Below are 15,661 nucleotides of genomic sequence, written 5' to 3'. Positions count from 1 at the left end.
TGACGCTCGCTGTTCCCACATGAGTCCTGCTGTAGTCCACACCGACCTACACGACACCCCCCACTTTGCAATTAGAACGGTATTTCACGGTGTGGACTCTTGGTGCAAATGAATGGATCCTTTTTGTCTAACAGGACAGAAGGGAGATACGGAGAGTGAGTGCGCGACAGCGAGTGATAGGACGGGTGCGTGCGTATGTGTGTGCGTGCGTGCGAGCGTGCGTCACGCGTGTGTTTGCGTGTGTGTCTGCTTGCCTGCGTGTGTGTGTGTGTGTGTGTGTGTGTGTGTGTGTGTGTGTGTGTGTGTGTGTGTGTGTGTGTGTGTGTGTGGCGTGGTAGTGGTAGTAGGGGAAAGGGGGATCAGATTGCGGGCGCCTTTGTTTAACCAGCCTCGCCTCTCAAACGAGTTAATGGGATGGAAGATATTGCCACCCTCCGCTGACGGCGCGAGGTCCAACAGAGCAGGCACCAAATGAAAAAAAAAAAAAAAAAAAAAAGAATCAATAAATGCAGAAAGCAATGAGCTAAAATACACCCATGCAGAACAAAGACGGACAGATGGAGACGGCAGGGTACACGCCTTGTGTGCGCGTGCGTGCGTGCAGGCCAGACTGGATCATGACAGGGACCCCATCAGTGGAGGATCAGAGCGGGGAAATTGGAGGACAATGTCGGGAGGAATAATTTAAACCGATTGGGAAGGCGGTGCCCCCGAGGTGTATAATTCACCCATTTATTAACTAGACCAAACAACAGCCAATATTAATTAACATTCCAAGTAGGCGACGTGGCGTCGTTGAAAGAGACCGTTTTGCTTTCAAATGGCCTGCAATATGTTTTTAGGATTATATTCCCTTAGTTATATGAACAGGTCAAGTAGGATAGGCCTTTCAGTGGCAGCGTTTTCTTTTAAACGTCGTTATTTTTTTATAAGCCCCAGAAAAATAACGGTTTTATTTATTTTTGCTCTGCTCACTTGCCCGTCTATTTCTTTGTTTCCTGCGCCTTCATCACCCGGCGTATATAACTTTAATAGTCCTCCGCGGAGCCCGCGGGTCATCAGACGGCCACTGGGGGGCGCTGTCCCACCTACCCATGGTGTCAGGCTCCGCTAACTTTGATTAAGGTTTAAATTGGCTGAATTTAATGAACGGTGCCTAATTAGACAGGATAACAGCTTTAATTGATAAGTAATTATCTGCCACAAAATGTTATTAATTCTCAAGCACATTCTTAGCGTACTGAGTGTTAACCCTCCTTTTATTCTCCCCTCCCACTGCATTTTGTATTTATGTAAACAAGCGACGGTAAACAATTAGGCACATGTTAGATAGAATAGGAAAGAGGGTGTCAAACTCTGCTTAGTGGACTTATTCAAATGCAATTATTGACTAATTGTGGTAGTTTTCTTGGCGCATTGAATGAAAAGGCCATAAAAAATGATTCTGTGTTATATTGATTTTAAGCAAAATGAAAGAATAATATTAACCGATTCATGATTGAAGCACAGTAGAATGAATTACCACTGTTCAATTCCCTATTTACAATAACCATTAACACAATTTATAGCTACTTTCAATTCAGTCGTTGTTAGTCATTTATTATTAAGCATTACAGTATTGACAAATTACCACATATAATCAATTTGGTAATTATTTTGTCCCGCAATGCATGCTTATTGATTCCCTTCTCTAACCCTTGCTCTGATGGTTATTTGTGATTATATTGTATATAGTGAGTAGTATTGTAGTGAATAGTATGAGTAGTATTAAGCCTATTTTGTAGTGAGTAGTATTGTATAAGTAGTATTATACTAGTGAGTAACATTGTACTAAGTACATTGTACTAGCCTAGAATTGTAGAGAGTAGTATTGTACTAAAAGGATACCTTTTAAGTGAGTACTATTATAGTTGAATATTGTTTTTGCCTATATTGTGGTGAGTAGTATTGTGTTTAGTATTGGAGTGAATAGTATTGTAGTATGTAGGAGGTATTGTAGGCATTGTGTGTTCTGGTTTTACCAGAACACACCGGTTTTACCATTGATTGCCATCATCAGAAATGATACAAATACCACAAGGATGTAATTCCTAAATTTAACTGCAGACATGAATGAGTTCAGGATTTTTACCCTCTGTGTTAGCAATTTTGCAAACGTTAAAAGTGTTAGTAAAGCGATTGTTAGGAGTGAGAGAGAGAAAATGGACATCAGGGCATTCAGCATTCAGTATTCAACAAACAAACAAAGACACCAAATAGCCTTTTACATAACTAATTACTCTTATGCCAGTTGTTCGCCATGACATTTTCTTTACAAGCATTATTTTCTACTGTTCTCATTCCACACTGGTTCCACCTTTGGGTTCTGAAACATTCTAATATTTTTATATTATCACAATAATGAACATATCCTGGCTAAGGTCTCGAGACGTTGACCTTCGCTAAAAACAAAGCTACGGGGTAAAGAGCCATGTCAGAAATAGTCACCTTAGAAGAAAACCTTTCAGGCCCTCTCAGATTGTTTCTTTGTTTCCGAGGGCGAGGGAAGCCTGTGATTTCAATTTATACAGCCTCAAACCCTACTGACTGGGATATCTATTAAAGTGATTAAAATGAGATGCACGTTAACTTGCTTCCTAATTAAAACATCTTTGCTCGTTTACAGAGTGGGTTTAAGCGGGCCTCAAGGGGGCTTGTTTCCTTCTCCTTCCCTCCATCCCTCCTTCCCTCCATCCCTCCATTCCTTCTCCTACAGATGGTTCGGTCGGGCTCGAGTGGCCAGCCAGTGGCTGCGTGGACTTTGATCCAGTGTGTACGCCCATCACATCAAAACATTAGCTTCACACGCGCACACACACACACACACACACACACACACACACACACACACACACACACACACACACACACAGACATACAGACATAAACAATAAATATCTACACACACACTCACACACACACACACACACACACACACACACACACACACACACACACATACACACACGCACACACAGACACACACAAACACACAGACACACACACATACATAAACACAAATACAGACACACACACACACACACACACACACACACACACACACACACGAACAAAATAACACAAACACACCACACACAAATATACACACACATACGCATGTCTGATACTTTTATGTGTGGAATGAGAATAAAGAATGGCACAGCGAAAAGAAACCGCATGCGTTTGATTTATGCACCAGATACTAGAGAACAAATTCTTGTCACTGTTTCTCAAATGATGTCATTACTATATTTTGAAAATGTTAATCTGCATAGCAGATTTCCCCAGGGCGGCGGTAGTAAATTAGGTCTATTCCATGTGGCTCAAGCCAAGGCAGGGGACCAGCTCTCAAAGATGAGGGTTGAGGGAGGGAGGGAAATAGAGGGAGAGAGAGACGGAGGGAGATGGAGGGATAGATGGAGAGAGAAAGAGGGAGAAGGGGGAGAGAAAAGAAAAAGATGTATGAAAGAGTGAGAGCACAGACTGATTGATTGGCTGATAACAATTAAAAGGACATTTTGGACTCCTTCAAGCATTGGCGTTTGGCATAATAGGCACGTTTCAGCAAAGGAGATAAGTCACTCTTAATTGAATAGAAGTGATTGCTCTAATAGAAGTTTGTATTATTAAGTGCCAGACCCATTTTAAACTCCTCTTGACGTAAACGTTGAGAAAGTTTTACAGGGAGGGTTGTTATCAGTGTGAACTGAGATAATTCGAATTACATTTTATTTCATCTTCCTATAAGAAAGGGGCAAATTAAAGAGGAAACTTCAATTCAATCACAATTTGCCTCTCCCATTATATTCTGTCGGCAGCTCAATTATGCTGATAATTAGAGGGAGAAAAAGTTCTAATTGCATTGGATTAGTAGGACCCAGCACTCACACAGGATCAGAAGGAAATGGTCTAAATTATCAAAGCCTTTATTAGGTGCCAGGGAAAAAAAAATACCAATATACAAAATCCTCTTTACCCTAATTGGAATTGTATATAGTTGAGTTGGTTTGGGCTGCAAAACCGCTTCCAGGATCACAATCACCGTTTGACAATTAATTTAAATGAGCTAGATCTTAATTATAAATAAATCAACTAAATAATCACGGGGCTCCACTTAGATAGTTGAAAATTAACTTGCTTGCCGTAATTGAGTAATTAACCATCACCTTGGTTCGCTAATTAACAATGAATATTACTTTGATGCCTTGTCTCAAGAGAAACACAAAGTGCTCTGCGCGGGTTCACGCAGGGTTGTAAACGTTGGCTAGGTGGTTAGAATGAGGTCCCGATGCCCCTACTTCTCTGGCACCAGAGCACATAGTTTAGTGCTGTGAGGAGTTCGGTGCTAATTATCAATCAGTAGTTCACGTTCACATGTGCGTGATGTGCTGCAACTTTAATGAACAGAGGCCTATAAGACGTGATGGTGATTGGTGGTGATTTCATAAGGATTCTGAATGTTGTTAATGTGCACCACCCATCCACACCACCCACATTGTGTTCCGTCCCTCCATCCCTCCACCCACCCACCCCTCCACCCCTGCCACACATCCATTCATCCATCCACCCACATGGGTTCCATCCACCCCTCCACCCATCCACATGTGTTCCACCCATCCACCACCCCTCCATCCGCCCATCCATCCACCCATCCATCCACCCATCCATCCACCCACATGTGTTTCACCCATCCATCCGCCCGTCCATCCATCCATCCATCCATCCACCCATCCACACCACCCACATGTGTTTCACCCATCCATCCATCCATCCATCCATCCATCCATCCATCCATCCATCCATCCACACCACCCACATGTGTTTTCCACCCACCCACCCATCCATCCCATTTTCTTTTTTATCTAGCAGGGTCATTAGCTTAACCCTGCAGTCACACTGTCAATTCAGGACCTCCAATAAGCCAATGAAGCAATGAGCCTGATGCTTGTGTGTGGGGGTGGGATGAAACCTGAGTACACCTGCTGGGAAAACTCAGGAAACACGCGGGAATCCTCCGCTCCGGCTTTACGTAAACACTGACTAATGACTAATGGTGACTACCAAACAAACTAATTGGTACATATTTTAAGAAAGGCTGTTGTCTCTGTTGCGTTGTTTCTCACATTTACTTTTTAATGAATCCACATGCCAGAGAATTGAATTAACACGTTGCAACGGGAATGACGGCTTTATCTCGTCATTTAAGTCCAGGGCTTTGGAAAATAGCTAACGGTGAACAATATTATTTTCTGAAACAAAACATTGAAATAATAGTGGTGGGCCTATTATGGCCTGTACAGCCATCTGATACTGTATTTGTGATTAAGCATTATTAAAAATAAAGAAAGAATAGATACTGTACTTCTTAGACGAGTTGTCTACGAAGACAGGATGTGTCAGATCTAACACAAGAACATTGCGTGAGATCCTCACAGGATAATAACATATTCAGTAAGACATATATTTGGCTTTCACAAAAACATGTTTTCCAGTCGAAAGGGACCCAAACTGTCCAATTCTAACTGGTTAAATGACCAAAAATCATTAAACCTATTGATTCCTCCCTGTTTTTAGAGTGGCAGTTCCATTTACTTTGTAGCTATTAGCATCTGTATATGCTCCTCATCAATGGTCTTGAGGGGCCAGTTCAAATCCCACTTAGAACACATTTAACGACAGTTGGAACCACTTCCTCTCATAGGTCCATCTTTATTAACATCTGTCATCTGCTGTGAGTGGGGCCATAAAGGTAGGGTAGGCAATTTGGAGACACCAACCAGGATAAGACAGATTTTAAAGTATCTTACCAAAATAGTCCCACCCCTCTTAGGCCGCCTCCCAAAGCCACTCCCCTAAAACAAATGACTAGCTGGCTAGCTTCAGCAATTGGTCTGCCTAGCCTTGTGGAAGTCCCTGGTCAGGGACAAAGTGCATTGTCATATTGTGCGCAGGTACCCAGGTGGGAAGATAGACAGCAGATTAGCATGCATCCAATCATTTCATCAAGCCGAATTACAGGCCTGTGATTGATTTATTGATTGCTGTCGGGACGTGAAGAGAATTTAAACAAATATGACAAACATATATTCAAACATATATGAATAAATGCTTCTAAAATAAATTGCATACCATTCCTTTAAGTTTTTAACACATTTTTAATACAACCTTAGAATGTATTTATTTATTTATTCCCCATAATGGCATATGTGCACAGTAATGTGCAACAGTTTTACCTTTTTATAAAAGTATTACAAATTAATTACGTTTGACATGTTATTAATGGACATCTTCGGATTCAAGTTTTCTTCTCTCCTTGCTAGATAAACATACTTAACAACCATTCTAATTGTTGCATAAAGAAAACATGTCCTTCTGAAGACCCTGGATGTCCGCTGGATCTGAAGTGTCTTAGTATTAGAGGTTACCATAAAACATCTACCAATAACAGCTAGATGTAGCTGGTTGTAACTACATATTTATCTTAGTAATACTAAGTAATAAGTAATACTATCATTTTACCCTATTCACTAACATTATTAATAAGGTCCACAGGTTGTCAACCTTTAAAAAAAAACATCTTACAAAAAGTGGAAAGTGAATATTTTCTTGGATGGGCTATGGGCCAGTGACACATTATCACCACCTCATTCGAGTGCGTCGTTGTTTAACAATATCATGGTAACAGATGTTTTATCAAATGATGAGAAACAAAGGCGTGTTACGCGGACTAGGGCTTTGGAAAGAAACGTGGAGCATTTAACAAACTGGTTGAAAATGTGTAGGCTAAATAAAGAGTGACAGAAAGCCACCGAGAAAGAAACTACCCTCATGAGCGAGGGGGGGGGGGTAGAGAGAGAGAGAGAGAGAGAGAGAGAGAGAGAGAGAGAGAGAGGAGGGGGAAGAGGGAGCGAGCGAGGTAACAAGGAGAAGCAACCAGGCAAGCAGAACCCCGGCTTGTATGTGAGTCGTGCACATCTTATTATCAAGTTAATTAAAGCTAGCATCTGACAATGTCACTCGTGCTCAGTGAAAAGCGGAAGGAAGGAAAAAAGTCGAATTTAAATGCTGCGTCTCTCAGGACAGCATGTCAAGGGCTGCTTTTCATCGAGCGCCGCGTGTGTTTGGCTCGCGCGGTGGCTTGGAAGCTGGTGGGGGCGAGGGGTGGGGATGATGGGGGGTGTGGGGGGGGGGGGGGTCATCTGCCTTTCTTGTCAACAGCTTTTATAAGCAAATGACAAGAGGCCATTGGATTGTGCTGTTAAAAAAAAAAAAAACTTGAATGAAAATTATAAGCTGCAGCTCAGAAATAATGATTAAAAATCATAAGAGAAAAAAAAAAAAAAGAGGGAGACCAGAGGGAGTGTCAAAAGAATCGCCACCAAAAGAAAACCTCTCAAGACATGAAGTTCCGCCGAGATCGGGTTTACAGTCCAGTGAACAAGGGACATTAAAGAGTCGTTTTAGAAAGGAGACATTGACATGCATGGGAGCCTGCTCATGTGTGGTGGACTCTGGGTCAAGTAACGGGAGGGATTATATGGTTCTTCATAATAATATTAATTAAACAATTTACATGCTAATAAGGTAACAATTATCGGAGCTTCTGGTGAAAGATTCGGGTTATTACAACACGCCAATCCCAGGGCTACGGGGTCAGCCGCGGAACAGCATAGAGAAATCTCAACCCAAATTAACATTCTGTCAGCTCCAGAAATTGGATAAATAAAGTCGAATTAATTCACAGTAATGGAAGGGGCCACTTATTCAACCAGCTCTGATTACCATTCAGTATTCACCAGCACGCGGGTGGCTTTCTGTCAAGAAATTGAACACAAAATGAAACCGTCAATGCCTCCGGCGAGATTTGCCCCCTAAGACACCGTTTACAATTTATATGTATAATCTGTATACCCCCCCCCCCCCCACCCCCCGCCTCTCTTTTACCCCTCCCCCAACCCCTCCCCCCGAAGAAATTTAAAGAGGAGAAAAACGGATGGGCCTACGTAGATTGTAGTCAATGTCAACGTTTATAGCTCATCAAGCACTAGGCCTAGATCTAAGGTTGTTGATCAAACAAAATAACAAACTAACACAAATAAGAAAACGGCTCTTTCCCGTTGGGTAAATCCAGTCAAAATAAGAGTCTTTTATTTTTATTTTCATTAGGCCCTTACCTGCAAGATTATGAAATGTTTATTCCTAACACTACTCCAAAGGCATCATTACATTTAATGAATAATGAGTGATACCTTGGACCTTGCGAATATATAAAAAAAAACAACTGAATATATATTTATTGGTTGCAGTTAAATTATTCATGATTACAGTTGGCACCATTTCAAAAATGTATATCAAAATCAAAGTTCATCAAAGTTGAAGGCATGTTATAGTTTGATGTTTTAATTGTTTTGTTTGAATCACTGTTCCTGGGTTAAACATTCAGCCTTTTATTTCTGGTTTATTCGTCGTGAATATAACATTTGCCCATAAATATGACTAATCCCACAAAAAAAAGTATTTTTTTTTTTTTTTAAGGTAGGCCTACTCCACAACGCCCACTCCTGCCCTCTATTGGTGTGTTATGATAGCCTGACTGAATCAAACAACATACCGGATAACTAAAGACCTTTATTTTGAAGTTTAAACACGGACGTTAGCGTGTTGCACTAAACGAACAACTAATAAAGCCTCTGTGACCTATTGAGGAGTTACACAAATCCAGACTACCAAACAAAAAAGGTAAAATGTTGACCTCTCCACCCTTACAATACACCCATAGCAGCCCCTTTCCGGCGCATTAAAATAAACCATGATGCAAAAGCAGCCCATTAGTCGTGGGTATTAGGCCAAAGCATGCGTCCCCGCGCGTGGGTCGGACCACGGGCTCGAGACACGCAGACCGAGGAGAGCTTGTAGCTCAGGATGGGATGTGACAGCTCGTGAAAGGAGGATAATGGAAGCGCTGTTATTGGATCAATCTCACGCTCGATACCGCTGTAAAAACATCACTTTCACATGGAGAGCGCGCGAGGGAGAGAGAGAGCGAGCGAGAGAGAGAGAGAGAGAGCGAGAGAGAGCGAGAGAGAGAGAGAGAGAGAGAGAGAGAGAGAGAGATGCTAGTCCACAACGTGACAGGAAATAAGTTATTCATTGGGCTATTTATTAGGAATAAAAAACCGTATTTTGTTCCACCAGGACGGAGCGCGTTGTGTGTTTATGGAGTGTAAATGCACATCAGTCACTTATCTCCCCGCCACGCGGCGGGCCTCACCGTCGTTGTTTTGACAGGGCGGAATCAGAGAGCGACGCCAGGTGTAATTAGCCATCGATCTAAAACAAAAAAAAACAAAAAAACACACACACACACACACACACACACACACACACACACACACACACACACACACACACACACACACACACACACACACACACATGCGCTTCCACACACACACACACACACACACACACACACACACACACACACACACACACACACACACACACACACACACACACACACGCGCGCACGCACGCGCGCACGCGCGAGCGCTGTCTCTCCGATGACCGCGCCTCTGACGTCACGGGGCGATTAACGCTTCTTATTGGTCCCGCGAGCGGATCGAGTGGTCCTAATGAGCTGCCTCGCGCGGAGGCAAAGAGCGGGGCTGACATCTCCGCTGGAAGTATAAACCTCGTAGTCTTTCGCTCAGCGCCTCGCTGTAACCCACGACGACAACAACCCGAGCGGAGTACGTTGTGTGGGGATTCCTTCCCACTCCATCTTTTTTTTTTCCCACCCCATCGCTTCTTCTCACCTCTTCCTGTCCTCTTTTTTTGGTGTACTTTTTGGACTGCATGTTTAGCCACACTCCTCCTCCCTCTGCATCTACACGTCGGTCCCCGCCACAGCTCGGGCGAGCATGGACAGTCGAGTGCTCGAGCATCCTCATGCCCAGTTCGGGGGCTCCTTGGGCGGGTTGGTCGGCTTCCCTTATCCCCTTGGCCATCACCATCACCACCACCACGTCTACGAGCTCGCTAGCAGTCACCAGCTGCAGTCCGCCGGCAGCGTCCCGTTCTCTATAGATGGATTACTTAACGGGTCTTGCTCGGCCTCGGTCACTTCCAACACGCTCCTTTCCTCGGGCTGTGGACTCAACGGGGAAGGGCAGCAGTACAAACTCTCAGGTGAGCTTTCATTGAATGCATCACATGCAGGTTTTGCGTTTTTTTTGTTGTTGGGTCCATTCTAAAAACGCGACGTTGTACTACTGCCATCGATACTGACGTGCCTGACAGAGTCAGCTCCTTGCAAAACATGGCATGGTTTGTTTCTACTCAACTTAAGCTGCTGGAACGTAAGTTGCAGGTTTACAAAACAAGCACATAACAAGAACAGGGAGGCGTATGCATTGTGTTAAAAAAAACATTGGGTACATCGGGTCGAGCTATAACATAATGTTATTGATTCTAATCGGGAATAAATGATCAAGCTACACCAAATAGTCCAGATTGGTCGATGCTATAAGAGCAACAATGCTCACATTTATCAGCCATTCCCGCCACAGATATTAATATAAGATATTGTTGTAGAATAAAACATATCATATAGCTCACTTTTTTTCTCACGCACGTACCCATGCGTTTGAACACACACAAACAGACACACACACACACACACACACACACACACACACACACACACACACACGCACACGCATGCGCGCGCGCGCGCACACACACACACACACACACACACACACACACACACACACACACACACACACACACACACACACACACACACACACACACATCCATACATACTTAGGCCTATATATGTGGGCCTACATACACCATGCACACATAAATAGAGCCTAGCGTTAGATTAGCAAACCTCTTAACACTATCTAAATCCCGTCCTTGTAGATTCTGGAGACCCGGATAAGGATAGCCCGGGCTGTAAACGAAGACGAACGAGGACGAATTTTACCGGCTGGCAGCTGGAAGAACTGGAGAAAGCTTTTAACGAGAGTCACTACCCGGACGTGTTCATGCGAGAGGCGCTGGCCCTCAGACTTGACCTCGTAGAGTCCCGGGTTCAGGTAAACACAGCAACACACCTTTAATCAACGAACGACCTGCTTAATGAATACTGTGTCAGTGCAATGCGTTTTTCGCCATTAGACAAGCCGGTGGTTAACACATCTGAAATCATGTCAAGCAACATTTTATTCTCTTCCCACACAAAGGATCATAACACAAGGTGTTTTGTTAAAGGTCTGCCCGACACCGATTTCGTTTTTTGTTAATTATCAAGGCAACAATAAGGGTCTTGAATTATGCATGCTGACAACCTATTGATTTATGGGTTAATAAAACAAGGGGGTTTGTGAGGCAAACTAAGGCTCTATGGATAGAAAAATATCACGTGACGAGGATGATATTATTATTGTTGTTGTTGTTGTTGATATTATTATTGTTATTAGTAGTATTATTAGACGTAGGCTATATAGATATATAGGATGATAAATATACATAAAATATAAACAATATCAATAGCTCTATAAATATCAATGTCATGTTACAATAAAACAATTCTAGTAAACCTGATACTACTAATATTATACATTTTGTAATTTATGCTAATAATAACAATATTAATTCAAATTCCCATCATGGCAGTGCGTTCTAACTGGCTATGCATCTTATCATATATTTATGTATTTGTTCATTATAGTAATAATAATAATAATCACTTTTATTATAATAATAATTATAATAATAAATAATAATATTAATTTAACAGGCATACTATAAAATCAATACGTTAACGGTTAGGCAATTTATAATCGTATTAAAAAATATATTGTCGTCATAATAATTATTGTTATTAATTGGCTGTAATTATTATTACTATATATGTTCCAACGTTTTTCTCCATTTCCTTTTCTACCTTTTCTTTGAAAGGAAATCTTTTTTTTTGGCTGCTATGAGGAAAATATATCGAGCTGAATATGCATGCTTAATTTTTTACGTTATAATTTAAAAATGTTTTTTTTTAAATAAAACTCGTAGGCATATCTACGAGTTTTGTTTAAGGACGGGGGGGCGGGCAATAGATCTCCACTCGCTGTATTTTATTTAGGGATTTCTGCTCCTAAACCTCAGATCATTGTTTCCTCAAGCTCCTTAGCGATTCTTTTATCGTTTGGTTTGTGAAGGCAAGATATACCCGACATTAACAATTCATAAGAAACACTATTGTCGAACGTGATTTTGGGTGTCTCGTCGTTATTATGCAAGGTTTACGGATCCTACTTTTGCATGCTAAACTCCCCCCGTTATCAGCGAGGAACACGCGGCCTGGTGCGAGCCCAAAGGCGGGCTCGTGAGGACGCTCGGGCGGGGGAGGCTCCCGCGCTCGGTGCACATGGGGGGGGGGGGGGGGGGGGGGGAGTCGAAATTCACCGTGTTAAGTGTTTAGGCTTTGAGCAAAGGGGTTGACTGAGGAAAAATAGATTGAGAGTTTATGCCCGATTTCACCATGGTGGAATTAAAAGTAATTGAGAGAATTACCTATTACACAGACTCAATTGCCAATTAAAACCGTCACATCTGTGCATATTTTTAGACCTTGCTTGTGGTGTATTAGCTGTTAGCTTCAAATGTGAAGAGCTCCAATTAAAAGGTAGAGGAAAAGGTTGAAAGAGAGGAAAGGAGCTACTTGACTTCTTCTTAGAGGTCAACGTTTCACAGAATTTTAGGGAAGAATTGGTTAGTGAAAAGATGATATGCCATTATCTGTTAAAAAAACAGCTGATGCGCTAAATGTAATAACTTTGCAGGGTAATTACCATCACACTTAAAATGTAAAAAAGAAATGGCTTGCTTCTCCCTCAAAAAAAAAAATCAGCATAATCCAATGACATATCCATAAACAAATGTGTTTTTTTACCCATATACAATTGTAATGCAATCCATTGTTCAGACACTAAAGTCGCCTCAAAAACATGACTCTCAACATGTGCGTCCCTGTGTGTCCCTGTGCGTGTGCGTGTGTGTGTGTGCGCGCGCGTGTGTGCTCAGGTGTGGTTCCAGAACCGGCGCGCCAAATGGCGGAAGAAGGAGAACACCAAGAAGGGTCCGGGGCGGCCGGCCCACAACTCCCACCCGACCACGTGCAGCGGCGAGCCCATGGACCCCGAGGAGATTGCGCGGCGCGAGCGCGAGCGCGCCGAGAAGAAGAAGCGCAAGCAGGAGCGCAAGCTGCTCAAGTCCCAGAACAAGCTGCTGTCGGGGGACGGCCTGCACACGCCGGGCGGCTCCGACAGCGACAGCGGCGTGTCCCAGTTCACCGACAGCGAGCAGCAGCAGCAGCAGCAGCACCACCACCACCCGCAGCAGCACCACCACCAGGCCGGCCTCACCCCCACCATCCACATGGAGCTGGGCTCGGCTAACTGCGGCGGTGGAGGCGGAGGTGGTGGAGGAGGTGGAGGTGGAGGAGGAGGAGGAGGAGGACAGGGACATCAAACCCTACCCAGCTGCGACCAAACGCGACCTGACTTCGGCCCGCTCCAGAGTCACCCAAACCAAAGAAGCGCGGCGGCGGAGCTGCCGGAAGCGGTGGCGCTGGCGGCGCGCTGCGGCGTGCACGCCGCCGCCGCCGTGCGGCAGGACGGTGCCACCGCCGCCGCCGCCGCCGCCGCCGCCACGCGCGACGCCGCCCTGCAGAAGCGCAACCCCTTCAGCGTGGAGAGCCTGCTGTCGGACGCCACGCCGCGGCGCAAGCCCCAGGCCGACTTCCCCTCGCTGCCCAGTCAGCGGCCCCTGGTGGGGAAGGGACACTTCCTGCTCTACCCCATCACCCATCAGCCCTTGGGCTTCCTGGTGCCCCAGACGGGGCTGAAGGGCGCGCCGCCGCCCTGCCCAGAGAACCACCACCACCACCACCACCATCGACACCACCTCCACCACCACCACCACCAGCAGCAGCAGCAGCAGCAGCGCGCCCACGGCCCGGGACAGAGGGGCGAAGGCGGGACGGCCTCGCCGCCGCCACCCCCCCCCAGTGGCGGCCCCCTGGGGCTGGCCCTGGCCGGGCGGCCTCCGTCGCGGTCGGAGGAGGAGGAAGAGGACCAGGACGCGCTCAGCGATAGAGGGGGGGGGGCCCCCAAGCAGGAGGAGGTGGAGGAGGCGTGCGACACGTGTAACAGTAGAGGCCCTGTCTCGCCACCGCCAACGCACAATGACAACAGCTTAGCTCAAACGCCGCCGCCGCCGCCGGTGGTGGTGGTGGCGCCGAAGGCCCAGGCGGCCCGGCCCGGGGTCAGGGGCGGCGGCGGCGGCGAGGGGGGAGGTCTCTCGTCGCGGGGGGACTCGGACAGCGAGGGGGACGGAGAGGGCGGGGAGACGGGGACGACGACGAAAGAGGAGCCACGCGCCTCGCCGTCATCGCCGCCTCCCGCCGTCGGGTGTGTGGCGACAAACACAGACTGCCCGCCCACGCTCACAGACGGCGAGGACGTGGATATGGACTAACACCTTTTAACGGTTGTGGTGGTTGATGATGGACGCACACATAAACAAAAAGAAACGTCAAACATTCCCAAAGCTCTGTTGAGACACTACTCTAACACATATCAGGAATCAGGAGACTGGATTCTCGCCTATTTTTCAATCACGTCCGCGGGGGGACATTTGTCAGAGGCTCTGAACCGTGTGGCTATCTTCATATTTTGGGCTGTAGGCCGAAACGTTTAGAAGCAGGTTCCTTCACTGGTTTTTTTTGACGGTGATCCCACTTGTTAAAACAAACCGACAACAAAAAAAAACAAAGATTGAGGCTAAAAATATCATATCAACATCATACACAACATAAATCCTCAGATATTGTAAAATCGAGAAAAATGATATTTATATGTAAACATTTTGATAAATAAAGTTATTGTTTAAATGAAATCACCATTTGTATATACGGACCAGAGGAAGATGTATGGCGGGATCTTGGGTCATGGTCGCCAGAGTTAGTCGTTTTACACCATAAATCTCCTCTTCCCTATTGTGAGCCAGCACTGAGGCTTATGTCCGTCTGGCTGTTTGTATTTATTGCTTTAACAAATTTATTCATTTGAAAGGCCGAGCTGGAATGAGGTTAGCGGCCGCGGGCTATAGGACCCTGCGCCTCCTGCTGAGTTTTGATATGAAAGTAATTATTTTCCCACTGGCTGCCTTGGGGCTCGAGGCAGTTTTTTTTCTACTTTCGGCCCAAAGGGTTATTAGACATTACCGATTTCTAGTGATATGGAATCACATAAACTTCCTACAATAATAGAATTAGCATGAAAGGCAGGGGTGTCAAATTGAAATGGGAAAATAATAGCCCCGCCAGCTGCACTGCGTGTTTGTGTGCCCGTGTGTGTGTGTGTGTGTGTGTGTGTGTGTGTGTGTGTGTGTGTGTGTATGGGGGAAGGGGGTGGGGGGGAGCGAAAGAAAGCGAGAGGGACTGAGGGGAGGAGGGAGGAGGGAGGGGGGCGCGTGAGTGTGCATAGGCGATTGAACAGGAGGAGGAGGAGGAGATGGCGGTAGATTCGTGGGGCGGAATTTTCATGAGCTG

At 45.1% G+C, this 15,661-nt stretch overlaps 1 protein-coding gene across 1 annotated transcript; it reads left to right on the top strand.

The window, feature by feature from the left end:
• Nucleotides 1–9,962: 9,962 nt before the first annotated feature.
• LOC311341074 (homeobox protein unc-4 homolog) lies at nucleotides 9,963–14,586 on the top strand (the record flags this gene model as incomplete). The annotated part of the gene is made up of 5 exons (XM_084465985.1): nucleotides 9,963–10,230; nucleotides 10,972–11,147; nucleotides 13,132–13,513; nucleotides 13,556–13,959; nucleotides 14,035–14,586. The coding sequence occupies 5 exons, from the start codon at nucleotides 9,963–9,965 to the stop codon at nucleotides 14,584–14,586; spliced, it is 1,782 nt and encodes a 593-aa protein (XP_084322111.1).
• Nucleotides 14,587–15,661: the final 1,075 nt, after the last annotated feature.

This window comes from Micromesistius poutassou (genome assembly GCF_964030765.1).
Source record: "Micromesistius poutassou genome assembly, chromosome: 3".
Classification (NCBI taxonomy): domain Eukaryota; kingdom Metazoa; phylum Chordata; class Actinopteri; order Gadiformes; family Gadidae; genus Micromesistius; species Micromesistius poutassou.
The sequence above is the reverse complement of the archived record's forward strand: the minus strand, read 5'-3'. Positions and strand labels throughout refer to the sequence as shown.